This window comes from Dunckerocampus dactyliophorus, chromosome 13 (genome assembly GCF_027744805.1).
Source record: "Dunckerocampus dactyliophorus isolate RoL2022-P2 chromosome 13, RoL_Ddac_1.1, whole genome shotgun sequence".
NCBI lineage: Eukaryota > Metazoa > Chordata > Actinopteri > Syngnathiformes > Syngnathidae > Dunckerocampus > Dunckerocampus dactyliophorus.
The window spans coordinates 270,740-287,900 of NC_072831.1; the positions used below are offsets into that span (position 1 = coordinate 270,740).

At 43.1% G+C, this 17,161-nt stretch overlaps 1 protein-coding gene across 2 annotated transcripts in view; it reads right to left on the reverse strand.

The window, feature by feature from the left end:
- Nucleotides 1–1,292: 1,292 nt before the first annotated feature.
- znf276 (zinc finger protein 276) overlaps nucleotides 1,293–17,161 on the reverse strand; it is a 35,158-nt gene continuing 19,289 nt past the window's right edge. Inside the window, exons 11-12 of one of the 2 annotated variants that reach the window (XM_054796076.1) lie at nucleotides 12,297–12,396; nucleotides 1,293–2,301 (exon numbers count right to left, since the gene is read on the reverse strand). In XM_054796076.1, the coding sequence (XP_054652051.1) occupies nucleotides 2,100–2,301; nucleotides 12,297–12,396 (302 nt within the window). In that variant the 3' untranslated portion in view covers nucleotides 1,293–2,099. The remainder of the gene's footprint in view (nucleotides 2,302–12,296; nucleotides 12,397–17,161) is intronic. The other variant, XM_054796077.1, reaches the window with a different exon arrangement.

Below are 17,161 nucleotides of genomic sequence, written 5' to 3' on the forward strand. Positions count from 1 at the left end.
TACTGACTCAAATAAATCATTCATCTCCCCCAGTATTAGATCAACATTCTCATAATGTCCCCTAGGAATTTTCAGATAGACTGGAGGGTTCGCCGGGTGCAAATGATCTAATATTCCAAAACCATTATCTCCCCCGTGTATATTATTCCATGTTTGACAATACATAATCTCAGCTAAAGCGACCTCATATGCTCCTTCTAGTTCTATAGGTTGTGACAATGTTATCGTATAATTTGAGCTGGTATTGTCCGGGAAAATGTCATAACAGGCATTCGACGGTAGTGTCACATAGAAAGAGTCTCGTCCTGCCATTATGCTGTTTTCTGGTCTTTCTTGTTTCTCTTCTTCCTGAGCTCGACGACCTCTTTAGCAGGCAGCCAAGAGTCAAACTGACGAGGCCATCCCTGCCAGCGGACTAAAACCATCTTCTGACCATTTTTAATTTTCCGGTCTAAAGTTTCTTCCACATGGAAAAGAGTGTCAGAGCCAATTATCACTTTCTGCAGTTCGGGTTCATAGAATGTTCCATTCTTCCAACGTTACTGGCATGACAAGGAGATCCCACCTGAGATGTTTTCTACCCGGCACAGTGGAGGGGGGTCCATCATGGTCTGGGGTGCTTTTTCATTCAGTGGAACACCGGAGCTTCAGGTGGTGCGGGGTCGTCAAACGGATGCAGATGTTGGGGCGGGCATCCCTCATGACCGAGGGCCCTCGTGTGTGTGGTACCAGCTGGGTTCTTCAACAGGACAACGCTGCAGTTCACAATGCTGGCTTGACCAAGGACTTCTTCAGGGAGAATAACATCACTCTTTTGGACCATCCCGCATGTTCCCCTCATTTCAATCCCATAGAGAACATTTGGGTATGAATGTCAAAATGCATGCCCAAAGCCATTTTTGAAGTCATTACTGAGTCCTACTGACAACATTTTTGGTTCTGCTTTGGAGAGTTTTTGTTCTTTTTTGAGCGAAGGTCTTTTGATCAGCTGATAAACAACCTATTTCAGTTTGTTGTTTTCAATAAATGACTTTTTCAAAGTGCTTGTTGTCTCACCCCCCCCTTCTTGTTTTGCATATTGTAGCTCTACCTAAAACCTCATTAAGATCCAAATGCGCAAAATGATCGTTCTAGCCATTTTTCAACTGGTCCTTTTGATCAGGAGTGTATGTATCAGTGTGTTCTCTGCATCCTGGAATCCAGAACTCCGGCTACCACCGAGTCGTGACTCACTGTTTTGTATGCTGGACAAAACATTGTCTTAGTTATTCCTGAAATACTTCAATGGGGAATAATTGGTAAAACACACTTTTATTGCCATATAAAAACATTACATTGTGCACTTTAATATTTAAACAACGATCAGTCTTTACTGTAAATGGAAATATGGTACAACTGGTCTGGCAACTGAGCTGCCAGTTTTTTACCGTAAAATTTACAATTTCCATTTTACAGTCCTGTTTAGTTTATAAAGCTCATATGTCCATCCATCCATTTTCTATACCGCTTCATCCTCATTAGGGTGGCGGGGGCATGCTATCCTATCCTATCCCAGCTGACTTCGGGCGACAGGCGGGGTACACCCTGGACTGGTCGCCAGCCAATCGCAGGGCAAAGCTTATATGTTTTGCTATAAAGCACTTTGAGATTGCCAAAAGTTTAAGTGCAATAAAATTAAAATGTATTGTTAGAATATATGTCTTTAAAACAGACACATAAATAGGAAACATATGTTGGCATACTTACAGTATAAACCACATTCATAGTTTTCACAAGACTTTATTTCTTGCATTAAAAAAGTGTCCGCTGTCATGAGTAAATCATATATGATGCACAATATATCAAACATAAACTGAAAGTTTTTTCTATTTCTTTTCCATATGGATGCACAGCTCCAGTGGATGGGTTATCATGGTTACGTATCCAGCTATGAAGTCAACCATCTATGTAGTACAGCATATCCACCCTGAATCATCACACTTATCCAGGATGCTCGGTAGTACAGGCCCCAGGACTACTTGGCTCGCCTGTTGTCATTTGTCTTACTCTTGTAGGCCCCGCCTCCCCGTTGCATGCAAATTGGAAAAAGTGTGTGGCTGCTACCGGTGGATGCCTTCCTTGTGCACGTGCCTTTGAGTGAGCGGATGGACCATGGACTTGTGCACGTTGAGATTGTGGGCTTTCTCGAAGCGTTTGCTGCACATCACACAGGCAAACTCCAGGTCCGCCTCCGCCATGTGTTTGGTCATGTGATACTTGAGTGACGCCCGCTGCCGACATTGGAAGCCGCAAACTTCACACCTGCATAGAAAATGATTTGTTTACTCATGCACGCACGTGTGCACACACACACACACACACACACACACACACACACACACACACACACACACACACTGAGTGCAAAGTGAACATGAATGAATCGTGCAGTCCATAAAGGCTGGATTGTCCTGTGTCCCGAGGATGGACCCGATGGGCTGCTCTTTTACTGTGCACCATTCCATCCCTGTACATACACCCCTATACACACTGTACATCCATCCCGAAACATACTGTACACCCCTATACACACTGTACATACTGTACATACATCCCTATACATACTGTACATACATCCCTATACATACTGTACACTCTATATATACTGTACATACATCCCTATACATACTGTACATACATCCCTATACATACTGTACACTCTATATATACTGTACATACATCCCTATACATACTGTACACTCTATACATACTGTACATACGTACATCCCTATACATACTGTACATACATCCCTATACATACTGTACATACATCCCTATACATACTGTACACTATACATACTGTACATACATCCCTATACATACTGTACATACATCCCTATACATACTGTACACTCTATATATACTGTACATACATCCCTATACATACTGTACACTCTATACATACTGTACATACGTACATCCCTATACATACTGTACATACATCCCTATACATACTGTACACTCTATACATACTGTACATACATCCCTATACATACTGTACATACATCCCTATACATACTGTACACTCTATACATACTGTACATACACCCCTATACATACTATACACACATCCCTATACATACTGTACACTCTATACATACTGTACATACATCCCTATACATACTGTACATACACCCCTATACATACTGTACATATATCCCTATACATACTGTACATATATCCCTATACGTACATACATCCCTATACATACTGTACATATATCCCTATACATACTGTACATACACCCCTATACATACTGTACATACACCCCTATACATACTGTACATACATCCCTATACATACTGTACATATATCCCTATACATACTGTACACTCAAAACATACTGTACATACATCCCTATACATACTGTACACTCTATACATACTGTACATACACCCCTATACATACTGTACACTCTATACATACTGTACATACATCCCTATACATACTATACACACATCCCTATACATACTGTACACTCTATACATACTGTACATACATCCCTATACATACTGTACATACACCACTATACATACTGTACATACACCACTATACATAATGTACACACATCCCTATACATAATGTACACACATCCCTATACATACTGTACACTATACATGCTGTACATACACCCCTATACATACTGTACACTCTATACATACTGTACATACACCCCTATACATACTGTACATACATCCCTATACATACTGTACATACTTCCCTATACATACTGTACACACATCCCTACACATACTGTACACACATCCCTACACATACTGTACACTCTATACATACTGTACATACATCCCGATACATACTGTACATATATCCCTATACATACTGTACACTCTATACATACTGTACATACATCCCTATACATACTGTACATACACCCCTATACATACTGTACACTATATATACTGTACATACACCCCTATACATACTGTACACTCTATATATACTGTACATACATCCTATACATACTGTACACTCTATATATACTGTACATACATCCCTATACATACATCCCTATACATACTGTACACTATACATACTGTACATACATCCCTATACATACTGTACACTCTATATATACTGTACATACATCCCTATACATACACCCCTATACATACTGTACACTATACATACTGTACATACATCCCTATACATACTGTACACACATCCCTATACATACTGTACACTCTATACATACTGTACATACATCCCTATACATACTGTACACACATAGCTATACATACTGTACACTCTATACATACTGTACATACATCCCTATACATAATGTACACACATCCCTATACATACTGTACACTCTATACATACTGTACATACACCCCTATACATAATGTACACACATCCCTATACATACTGTACACTCTATACATACTGTACATACACCCCTATACATAATGTACACACATCCCTATACATACTGTACACTCTACACATACTGTACATACACCCCTATACATACTGTACGCACATCCCTATACATACTGTACACACATCCCTATACATACTGTACACTCTATACATACTGTACATACACCCCTATACATACTGTACACACATCCCTATACATACTGTACATACATCCCTATACATAATGTACACACATCCCTATACATACTGTACACTCTATACATACTGTACATACATCCCTATACATAATGTACACACATCCCTATACATACTGTACACTCTACACATACTGTACATACACCCCTATACATACTGTACATACATCCCTATACATACTGTACACACATCCCTATACATACTGTACACTCTACACATACTGTACATACACCCCTATACATACTGTACATACATCCCTATACATACTGAACACTCTATACATACATCCCTATACATACTGTACATACACCCCTATACATACTGTACACTATACATACTGTACATGCACCCCTATACATACTGTACATACATCCCTATACATACTGTACACTCTATACATACTGTACATACATCCCTATACATACTGTACACTCTATACATACTGTACATACATCCCTATACATACTGTACACACATCCCTATACATACTGTACACTCTATACATACTGTACATACATCCCTATACATACTGTACACTCCATACATACTGTACATACATCCCTATACATACTGTACACACATCCCTATACATACTGTACACTCTATACATACTGTACATACATCCCTATACATACTGTACATTCCATACACACTGTACATACATCCCTATACATACTGTACATACACCCCTATACATACTGTACATACATCCCTATACATACACCCCTATACATACTGTACATACACCCCTATACATACTGTACACACATCCTATACATACTGTACACTCTATACATACTGTACATACACCCCTATACATACTGTACATACATCCCTATACATACTGTACACACATCCCTATACATACTGTACACTCTACACATACTGTACATACACCCCTATACATACTGTACATACATCCCTATACATACTGAACACTCTATACATACATCCCTATACATACTGTACATACACCCCTATACATACTGTACACTATACATACTGTACATGCACCCCTATACATACTGTACATACATCCCTATACATACTGTACACTCTATACATACTGTACATACATCCCTATACATACTGTACACTCTATACATACTGTACATACATCCCTATACATACTGTACACACATCCCTATACATACTGTACACTCTATACATACTGTACATACATCCCTATACATACTGTACACTCCATACATACTGTACATACATCCCTATACATACTGTACACACATCCCTATACATACTGTACACTCTATACATACTGTACATACATCCCTATACATACTGTACACTCCATACACACTGTACATACACCCCTATACATACTGTACATACATCCCTATACATACACCCCTATACATACTGTACATACACCCCTATACATACTGTACACACATCCCTATACATACTGTACACTCTATACATACTGTACATACACCCCTATACATACTATACATACATCCCTATACATACTGTACACACAACCCTATACATACTGTACACTCTATACATACTGTACATACACCCCTATACATACTGTATATACACGCCTATACATACTGTACACTCTATACATACTGTACATACACCCCTATACATACTGTACACTCTATACATACTGTACATACACCCCTATACATACTGTACATACACGCCTATACATACTGTACACTCTGTACATACTGTACATACACCCCTATACATACTGTACATACATCCCTATACATACTGTACATTCATATACATACCGTAAAGCACCGTGTATAAACCGCACCAGTGTATTAACCGCACCCCCATTTTCAGGCTCACGGAGGGGAACAAAAAAATTTTTAGTTCATAAATGCTTGCCAACTCTTTCATCTCAAATCAACATGCGTAAAGGTACTAAGAAATTTCAAAAAGAAGAAGAAAGGAGAAATCTGCCGTCCATCAATTCATCTGCAATGGAATTACATAATGCTGCTTTGCTTCAATGTGAATTTGAATAAACTCCAACATTTATTCAAGCATACACAAGCATTTTCAGCAACTGTACAGCAGAGAGCGCTAAAGTCAAAGCAACTGTCTGACCCACAGACGGCTTCCCAAATGCGCTTCTGGTCAATTTCTCCCCGTATTTATAGCCAAATTCTGGTCTAGCCAACCCAAGCGTCCACGAACTTGCGTCGAGCGGCGCCAAACTTTGACTGGGCGTTGTTGGAGTGGTGATGAACTTTGCTGTGGCGGAAAATTGGCCGCTCGTAATATTTTGTGCAGCTCAAAACTTTCGGAGCGGTAGGAGGGACCATCAGCGGTGGCCGAGCGGATACGGCGTTGCCTTAACGGGGTCCAACTTCTGTTAAACGGTGGTGAACGAGCGGTGATTAATTTTTTTCACCGCTCCAGGAACACTACAGCAAAGTTCAGGCGGTGTGACCGGGCTTGTAGTACGAGTGATCTTCCGCTGAAGCGTTGTAGAAGCGTTGTCTGATATTATTTTTCAGTCGAAGTCTGGTCACAGACCTGTCATTGTGTCTAAACCGCACCCCGATTTTTTGTTTCTTAGAGGTGGAAAAAAAGTGCGGTGCTTTACGGTACTGTACATACATCCCTTTACATACTGTACATCCATATACAGTATATACTGTACATCCCTATACATACTGTACATACATCCATATATATACTGTACATCCGTATACAGCCTGGTCCGCATTGCCCGCAGTAAGTCAAGCCTGTTTCCGGTGAACGTCGGCCTCCGCCAAGGCTGCCCTTTGTCACCGATTCTGTTCATAATTTTCATGGACAGAATTTGTAGGTGCAGCCAAGGTATCAAGGGAGTCCAGTTTGGTTGCGTTAGGATCTCATCTCTGGTATTTGCAGATGACGTGGTCCTGATGGCTTCATCGGGCTGTGACTTGCAGCGTTTACTGGGACGGTTTGCATCTGAGTGTGAAGATTCTGGGATGAAACTCACTACCTCCAAATCTGAGGCCGTGATTCTCAGTCGGAAAAGGGTGGATTGCTCCCTTCGGGTTGGGAATGAGGTTCTGCCCCAGGTGGAGGAGTTCAAGTATCTCGGGGTCTTGTTCATGAGTGAGGGAAGGTCGGAGTGTGAGGTCGATAGGCGGATCGGCGCAGCGTCTGCAGTAATGCGGTCGCTGTACCGGACTGTCGTGGTGAAGAGAGAGCTGAGCCGGAAGGCAAAGATCTCAATTTACCGTTTGATCTATGTTCCCACCCTCACCTATGGTCATGAGCTTTGGGTCGACGGTCCGGTACAGCAACCACACTACTGCAGACACTGCACCAATCCGCCTATCGACCTAACGCTCCAACCTTCCCTCACTTGTGAACAAGATCCCGAGATACTTGAACTCCTCCACCTGGGGCAGGACCTCATTCCCAACCCACCCTTTTCCCACTGACAACCATGGACTCAGATTTGGAGGTGCTGAGTCTCATCCCGGTAAAAGCTGAAGGTCACAGCCCGATGAGGCCATCAGGACCACATTGTCTGCAAATAGCAAAGAGATCAGATCCGAAGGCCACTGAACTGGACTCCCTTGACACCTTGGCTGTGCCTAGAAATTGTGCCCATGAAAATTATGAACAGAATCGTTGACAAAGGGCAGCCTTGGTGGAGGCCAACGTTCACCGGAAACAGGCTTCACTTCCTGCTGGCAATGCAAACCAGGCTCCTGCTCCGGTTCTAAAAGGATTGAGTGGCACGTAGTCGAGCACCACCAATCCCGTACTCCCACAGCACCCCCCCGAGGACACCGCGAGGGACACGGTCAAATGCCCTTTCCAAGTCCACAAAGCACATGTAGACCGGTTGTGCAAACTCCCAAGTACCCTCCAGTACCCTCGCAAGGGTGTAGAACTGGTCCAGTATTCCACGACCAGGACAAAAACCACATTGCACCTCCTGTAGCCGAGGTTGGACTAATGGTCGTACCCTTCTCTCCAGCACCCTGGAATAGACTTTCCCAGGGAGGCTGAGGAGGGTGACCCCCCCTATAGTTGGAACACACTATCCGGTCACCCTTCTTGAAAAGGGGGACCACCACCCCGGTCTGCCAATCCAGAGGTACTGTTCCCCACTTCCACGCCATGTTGAAGAGACGTGTCAGCCAAGACAGTCCCTCAACATTCAGAGCCTTGAGGAAACCAGGGCAAAACTCGTCCACTCCCAGAGCTTTGCCACTGGGGAGTGTTTGGACTACCCCAGATACCTCAGCCACGCTGATGGAACTGTCCGCATTTGTGTCCTCAGACTTTGCTTCCTCTATGGAAGGTATGTCACTGGGATTGAGAAGGGCCTCAAAGTATTCCTTCCACCGTCTGACTATATCCTCAGTAGAGGTCAGCAGGCCCCACTGCTTCCCCTTTTTGAGGCGCCGGACGGTTTGCCAGAAACTTTGAGGCCAACCAAAAGTCATGCTCCATGGCCACACCGAACTCCTCCCACGCCCAAGTTTTTGCCTCGACTACCGCCGAAGCCGCGTGCCTCTTGGTTTGCTGGTACCTATCAAGTGCTTCAGGAGTCCCGCAAGCCATCCATGCTCGATAGAACTCCTTCTTCAGCTTGACGGCAGCCCTAACCTCTGGTGTCCACCATCGGGTTTGGGGCTTGCCGCCACGACTGGCACTGACCACCTTGTGGCCGCAGCTGCCTCTGTAATAATGGAGGCACGGAATAGAGCCCATTCGGACTCAATATCGTCGTCCTACCTCGGGATGGAGGCGAAGCAATGCCGGAGGTGAGAGTTGAAGACTCGACGAACAGGAGATTCTGCCAAACGATCGCAGCACACCCTCACTACACGTTTGGTTGGGTCTCCCGGGTCTGTCCCGCATCCTCCCCTGCCATCTAATCCGACTCAACACCAGGTGGTGATCAGTTGACAGCTCAGCCCCTCTCTTCACCAGTGTGTCCAGAACATGTGGATGCAAGTCTGATGATACGACTACAAAGTCAATCATAGACTTGTGGCCTAGGGTGTCCTGGTGCCATGTGCACTTGTGGACATCCTTATGTTCGAACATGGTGTTTGTGATGGACAAACTGAGGTTCGCACAGAAGTCCAACAACATCACACCGCATGGGTTCAGATCGGCGAGGCCGTTCCTCCCAATCACGCTCCTCCAGGTCACACTGTCATTGCCCACATAGGCGTTGAAGGAGCAAAACGATGGAGTCACCAGTTGGGGTGCTCTCCAGCACCCCTCTGATGGACTCCAAGAAGGCTGGGTACAATGAACTGCCGTTCAGCGCGTATGCACAAACGACAGTCAGGACCCTTTCCCCAACCCGAAGGCGTAGGGAAATGACACTCTCGTTCACCGGGGATGACTCCAACACAGAGGCACCAAGCCAGGGGGGCTATTAATAAGCCCACACCAGCTCGCCGCCTCTCCCCTGCAGCAACTCCAGAGTAGAACAAGGTCCAGCCCCGCTTGAGGAGTTTGGTTCCCGAACCCAAACTGTGGGTCAAGGTGAGTCGGTCTATATCTAGTCGGAATGTCTCTACCTCTCTCACAAGTTCGGGCTTCTTCCACGCCAGAGAAGTGACATTCCATGTCCCAAGAACCAGATTTGGCCGCCGAAGACCAGGTCGCCTAGGCACCCGCCCTCCACCGCCACCCAAAGCACAATGCACCGGACCCTTATGCCTGCCCCCGCAAGTGGTGGGTCTACGGGGGGCCCTAGACATACTGTACATCCCTATACATACATACTGTACATATACATACTATACATGCCTGTACATGCATCCCTATACATACTGTACCTCCCTATACATACTGTACATACCTGTACATACTATACATCCCTATACAGTACATACTGTACATACAGACCCTTTCCAAAAAATTTGAATGTCATGCAAAAGTTGTTTAATTTCCATAATTCCATTCAAAAAGTTAAACTTTCATAGATTATAGATTCAGGGCCCACAATTTAAACGATTTCAAGTGTTTATTTGTTTATTTTTACGTAATTTGGGCTTCCAGCTCATAAAACCCACAAAAACAGGAATTAAAAAAATTTGAATACTGTGACGAAATCTTCATTTACTTCTCAGTTTTTGCAGGAAAAAAAAGAAAGAAATTAGGATCACATCAAATCAATCAAAATATGGTACTTTCAAAACGATATGTCAATCTTCAATACTTGGTTGGGAATCCCTTTGCCTTAATCACTGCCTCGATGCCACGTGGCATTGAAGCAATCAGCCTGTGGCATTGCCTGGGAGTTATGGAAGCCCAGATTTCCTTGATGCTTGCTGTCAGCTCTTCTTTGTTGTTGGGTCTGGTGCCCCTCATTTTCCTCTTGAGAATACCCCATAGATTCTCAATGGGGTTTAGGTCCGGTGAGTTGGCTGGCCAGTCAAGCACTGTGATGGCATGGGCATCAAACCAGGTTTTGCTGCTTCTGGCGGTATGGGCAGGGGCCAGGTCCTGCTGGAAGATGAAATCTGAATCTCCATACAGATCCTCAGCAGAAGGAATCATGAAGTCCTCTAAAACATTCTGGTAGACTGTTGCGGTGACCTTGGATTTAAGAAAGCAGAGTTTACCAACACCTGCACCGGACATGGCACCCCAAATCATGACGGACTGTGGATATTTCACACTGGACCTCAGGCAGCTTGGGTTCTGTTCCTCACCCGTCTTCCTCCAAACCCTTGGACCTTGATTCCCAAATGAAAGGCACACTTTACTTTCATCGGAAAAGAGGACCTTGGACACTGGCCAACAGTCCAGTCCTTCTTCTCCTTGGCCCAGTGGAGACGCTTCCTACGTTGGCTCAGGTTCACAAGTGGCTTGACCCGAGGAACCCGACAGTTGTAGCCCATCTCCCGGATGCGTCTGAATGTGGTGGTTTTTGAAGCTGTGACTCCCGCCTCATTCCACTCTTTCTGGATCTCTGCCAGATTCTTGAATCTTCCTGTTTGATAATCCGCTGAAGCCCACGGTCATCTCTTTTGCTGGTGCATCTTCTCCTGCCACATTTTGCCCTTCCTCTAGACTTTCCATTGACATGCTTGGACACAGCACTCTGTGAACAACCAGCCTCCTTAGCTATGAACTTTTGTGGCTTACCCATCCTATGGAGGGTATCAATGATGGTCTTCTGGCTAGTTGTCATGTCTGCAGTCTTCCCCATATTGAACCCAACTGAGACAATTGAACCAAACTGAAGCAATTTAATGACACCTGGGGAAGCCTGTGCAGGTGATTTGAGTTTAGTAGATGATTAGTGTGTGACACTCAGTTTAAAACATTCATGCCCTGCAAAATTTGGGCTGATTTCGTCACAGTATTCTAATTTTTTGTATTCCTGTTTTCGTGGGTTTAATGAGCTGGAAGCCCAAATTATGTAAAAATAAACAAATAAATACTTGAAATCGTTTAAATTGTGGGCCCTGAATCTATAATCTATGAAAGTTTAACTTTTAGAATGGAATTATGGAAATGAAACAACTTTTCCATGACATTCTAATTTTTTGGAAAGGGTCTGTACATCCCTATACATACTGTACATACATCCCTATACAGACATCCCTGGACAGGAAGTAGTTGTACTTGCACAGGAGATGTTTATGTCAAAAGTTATGTGGACAAGGTAGCAGTATTTCATCATCCCAAGTACTTACTGTAGTGGTTTGGCTCCTGAATGTCTCATTTGGTGAACTGAAAGGTGTTTTCTTTGTTTGAAGGTTTGTCCACATTGGTCGCAGATGTAATTCCTCTCCTCTGGGGAAAAAACAACATTTCACGATGACCACCTTCATTTCATGTTGTTCACCTGAAACACTCCTGATCCAAATCTTAAGAAGTTGAAAAATTGCTAGAATTTGCATTTTGTGGATTTGAATCTTAATGAGATTTTAAGTAGAGCTACAATATGCAAAACTAAACTGAAATAGGCTGTTTATCAGCTGATCCAAAGTTTAAGACCACAGGCTTTAAAAGCCACAATGTGCTCCAAATGTTCATTTGGTGTAATCATTCCCACTGTCATGCCTCCTGATGGTGAAGCTAAGAAGCTTTCTCTTTTTCAACGTGGTGGGATTGTGGAGCTGCATAAGCAAGGCCTCTCACAGCGTGCCATGGCTGCTGAGGTTGGGAGCAGGAAATCAGTCATTCTACTTTTTTGGAAAGATCCTGAGCATTATGCAACAAAAAAGTCAAGTGGTAGACCCACAAAAATCACACCTGCGCTCAGCCGGAGGATCCGACACAGGGCGGTCTTCCACCCACATTAAGGTCCTTACTGGTGCCGACTGCAGCGCAATAACCAACAGATTGCATCTTTAGGCTTTAAAAAACAAAAAACAAATTCAAAGACCTCGTCTCCTTAAAAGCCACAGAAGTGCCCGTTTGGACTTTGCCAGGGAGCATCAAACATGGGACATTGAAAGGTGGAAAAAAGTTTTATTCTCTGATGAGAAAAAATGTAAACTTGACAGTCCAGATGGCTTCCAACGTTACTGGCATGACAAGGAGATCCCACCTGAGATGTTTTCTACCCGGCACAGTGGAGCGGGGTCCATCATGGTCCGGGGTGCTTTTTCATTTAGTGGAACATCGAAACTTCAAGTGGTGCAGGGTCGTTAAACGGATGCAGATGGCCGAGGGCCCTCATGTGTGTGGTACCAGCTGGGTTCTTCAACAGGACAACGCTGCAGTTCACAATGCTGGCTTGACCAAGGACTTCTTCAGGGAGAATAACATCACTCTTTTGGACCATCCTGATTTCAATCCCATAGAGAACATTTGGGATGGATGACAAGGGAAGTTTCTAAAAATGGCCATCAGTTCCAGACAGTTGATACCCTTGGTGAAGCCATCTTCACCACTTGGAGCAATGTTCCCACTAGCCTCCTGGAAACACTAGCATCAAGCATGCCCAAAGCCATTTTGGAAGTGATGAACAAGAACGGTGGAGCTCCTCATTACTGAGTCCTACTGACAACATTTTTGGTCCTGCTTTGGAGAGTTTTTGTTCTTTTTTGAGCGACGGTCTTAAACTTTTGATCAGCTGATAAACAACCTATTTCAGTTTAATTGTTGTTTTCAATAAATGGCTTTTTCAAAATGCTTTTTGTCTCAACCCCCCTTCTTGTTTTTGCATATTGTAGCTCTACTTACAACCTCATTAAGATCTAAATTAATCAGTCAATGGCTGCATGCACACACATCTACTCTGGTTCCCACGTAATAGTCTATCACCCCAGCGGCGCATGGAGTCTCATTTGACATCCATAACACTCATTTCTGCTTTTAACAACAAAACACAAGTGTTGAAAGTTAGCTAGGCATGTTCACAGCATCCACAGTCCAACATTGCACACACCTTATCAGGCATCCTCACCAACACACTGCCTCCAGAGCGTTGGTTTGGTTTGGTTTGGTTTAGTTTATTTGAACATGAAGGTTACAATGGAATACATCTCATGAATCATTCTTAAAGCTTGTAGTTTTTCTATTTTAAACCACAAGCTACACGTTTATTGGTTTGAGAATATTGATATCTACGTAGTTTGATATATGTTCTTTACATATACAGACCCTTTCCAAAAAATTAGAATGTCATGGAAAAGTTGTTTAATTTCCATAATTCCATTCAAAAAGTTAAACTTTCATAGATTATAGATTCAGGGCCCACAATTTAAACGATTTCAAGTGTTTATTTGTTTATTTTTACGTAATTTGGGCTTCCAGCTCATAAAACCCACGAAAACAGGAATTCAAAAAATTAGAATACTGTGACGAAATCACCATTTACTTCTCAGTTTTTGCAGGAAAAAAAAGAAAGAAATTAGGATCACATCAAATCAATCAAAATATGGTACTTTCAAAACGATATGTCAATCTTCAATACTTGGTTGGGAATCCCTTTGCCTTAATCACTGCCTCGATGCCACGTGGCATTGAAGCAATCAGCCTGTGGCATTGCCTGGGAGTTATGGAAGCCCAGATTTCCTTGATGCTTGCTGTCAGCTCTTCTTTGTTGTTGGGTCTGGTGCCCCTCATTTTCCTCTTGAGAATACCCCATAGATTCTCAATGGGGTTTAGGTCCGGTGAGTTGGCTGGCCAGTCAAGCACTGTGATGGCACGGGCATCAAACCAGGTTTTGGTGCTTCTGGCGGTATGGGCAGGGGCCAGGTCCTGCTGGAAGATGAAATCTGAATCTCCATACAGATCCTCAGCAGAAGGAATCATGAAGTCCTCTAAAACATTCTGGTAGACTGTTGCGGTGACCTTGGATTTAAGAAAGCAGAGTTTACCAACACCTGCACCGGACATTGCACCCCAAATCATGACGGACTGTGGATATTTCACACTGGACCTCAGGCAGCTTGGGTTCTGTTCCTCACCCGTCTTCCTCCAAACCCTTGGACCTTGATTCCCAAATAAAGGCACACTTTACTTTCATGGGAAAAGAGGACCTTGGACCACTGGCCAACAGTCCAGTCCTTCTTCTCCTTGGCCCAGTGGAGACGCTTCCTACGTTGGCTCAGGTTCACAAGTGGCTTGACCCGAGGAACCCGACAGTTGTAGCCCATCTCCCGGATGCGTCTGAATGCCTCATTCCACTCTTTCTGGATCTCTGCCAGATTCTTGAATCTTCCCTGTTTGATAATCCGCTGAAGCCCACGGTCATCTCTTTTGCTGGTGCATCTTCTCCTGCCACATTTTGCGCTTCCTCTAGACTTTCCATTGATATGCTTGGACACAGCACTCTGTGAACAACCAGCCTCCTTAGCTATGAACTTTTGTGGCTTACCCATCCTATGGAGGGTATCAATGATGGTCTTCTGGCCAGTTGTCATGTCTGCAGTCTTCCCCATATTGAACCCAACTGAGACAATTGAACCAAACTGAAGCAATTTAATGACACCTGGGGAAGCCTGTGCAGGTGATTTGAGTTTAGTAGATGATTAGTGTGTGACACTCAGTTTAAAACATTCATGCCCTGCAAAATTTGGGCTGATTTCGTCACAGTATTCTAATTTTTTGAATTCCTGTTTTCGTGGGTTTAATGAGCTGGAAGCCCAAATTATGTAAAAATAAACAAATAAATACTTGAAATCGTTTAAATTGTGGGCCCTGAATCTATAATCTATGAAAGTTTAACTTTTTGAATGGAATTATGGAAATGAAACAACTTTTCCATGACATTCTAATTTTTTGGAAAGGGTCTGTATATTCTTTACATTTTTGCAAATTGTGGTTGCAGCAGAATGTGTTTATTTTGTTCATTGATGGTTTTGTGGGTTTTTTCCCAAGAAAACCTGGTCACCAGACATCTGTGGCAGAGCAAAGGACACTTTCCATCATGGACAACCAGCATCACCTCCCGACAGAAGAGCAGGCTCAGTGGCAGATTACCATCACTGCCCTGCTCCACTGATAGAATGAGCAGGTCATTCCTCCCCCGCCATGAGGCTTTTCAACACAACAGGGGTGGAGCTATAAAATACACACACAGGACTGGACTTATTCCTTATGTATTATTATGATGATCATGTATCATTATTTATTATGTATGATTGAATGTGAAGTGATCTGTTCTGGATTTATTCTATTTTCTTATCTTTCCTATCTTGCTTTGTTAGTTTTATTTGAAGTGATTCCTTTTGCAGAGCTGCTGGAAACCTGAATTTGTCTTGGAGATAAATAAAGCATCTATCTAAAAATGATGTTCAATGTTCACCTGTCCATTTTCTGCATGTTAAACTCAAATCATTGTCTATCAAATGTGTTTTGTGTTAACATATTTGTGTGTCATCTGTCTTGGTTAGAGTCCATTTTGGTTTGAGTTTAATCATCACAGGACAAATGCTCAGTGACTTATGTACACAGAGGGGCTGCATTCCAATTGCAATTTCAGTTGACTTCCCCTAGGCACTTCCCTTGGGGGAATCCCCGCTACCTTTGGAAACTAACTCAAACTAACCAAGGCAACAAGGAAGGTGCCTCCACATGGCCTCACCAGGTGCCGAAGGGAAGTGGAACGCAGCCAAGTCACTTGACAGCAGCCATCGGCACAGTCAGGGTGAGGAGTAATGCTTCAGGAGTCCCAGTTTTAGTACTTCAACCCCTGCTAAGTTTGGATGTTTACCTCATTACCAACATATGAACACTCCAGCATTTTTATGCTGGCTTTATTTGAACAGCAAATTAATACTACAATAATACTACCAAGAAATATAATAAGAAATAACTAATACTGAATCAAGGCAAATGTAAATGGATATGTATTTGATGGAGGGAAATGTAATATTAATAAATACAAAAAAAACAAGAACAAACATAATAAAATATAGTAGTGTTCTCTCTCTACAATGCGGTTCACTTTACACGGACTTGCTATTACACAGATTTTTTTGTGGGCAATTTTTTACAGTGCTGCATTTGTTTTTTTTACCACGTATGTCCCATTGTCTTTGCGTCCTGATTCACCAAGGGAGAACCTGCATTGTCTTGAGTCTCCATTGGCTAAAGGACTGTA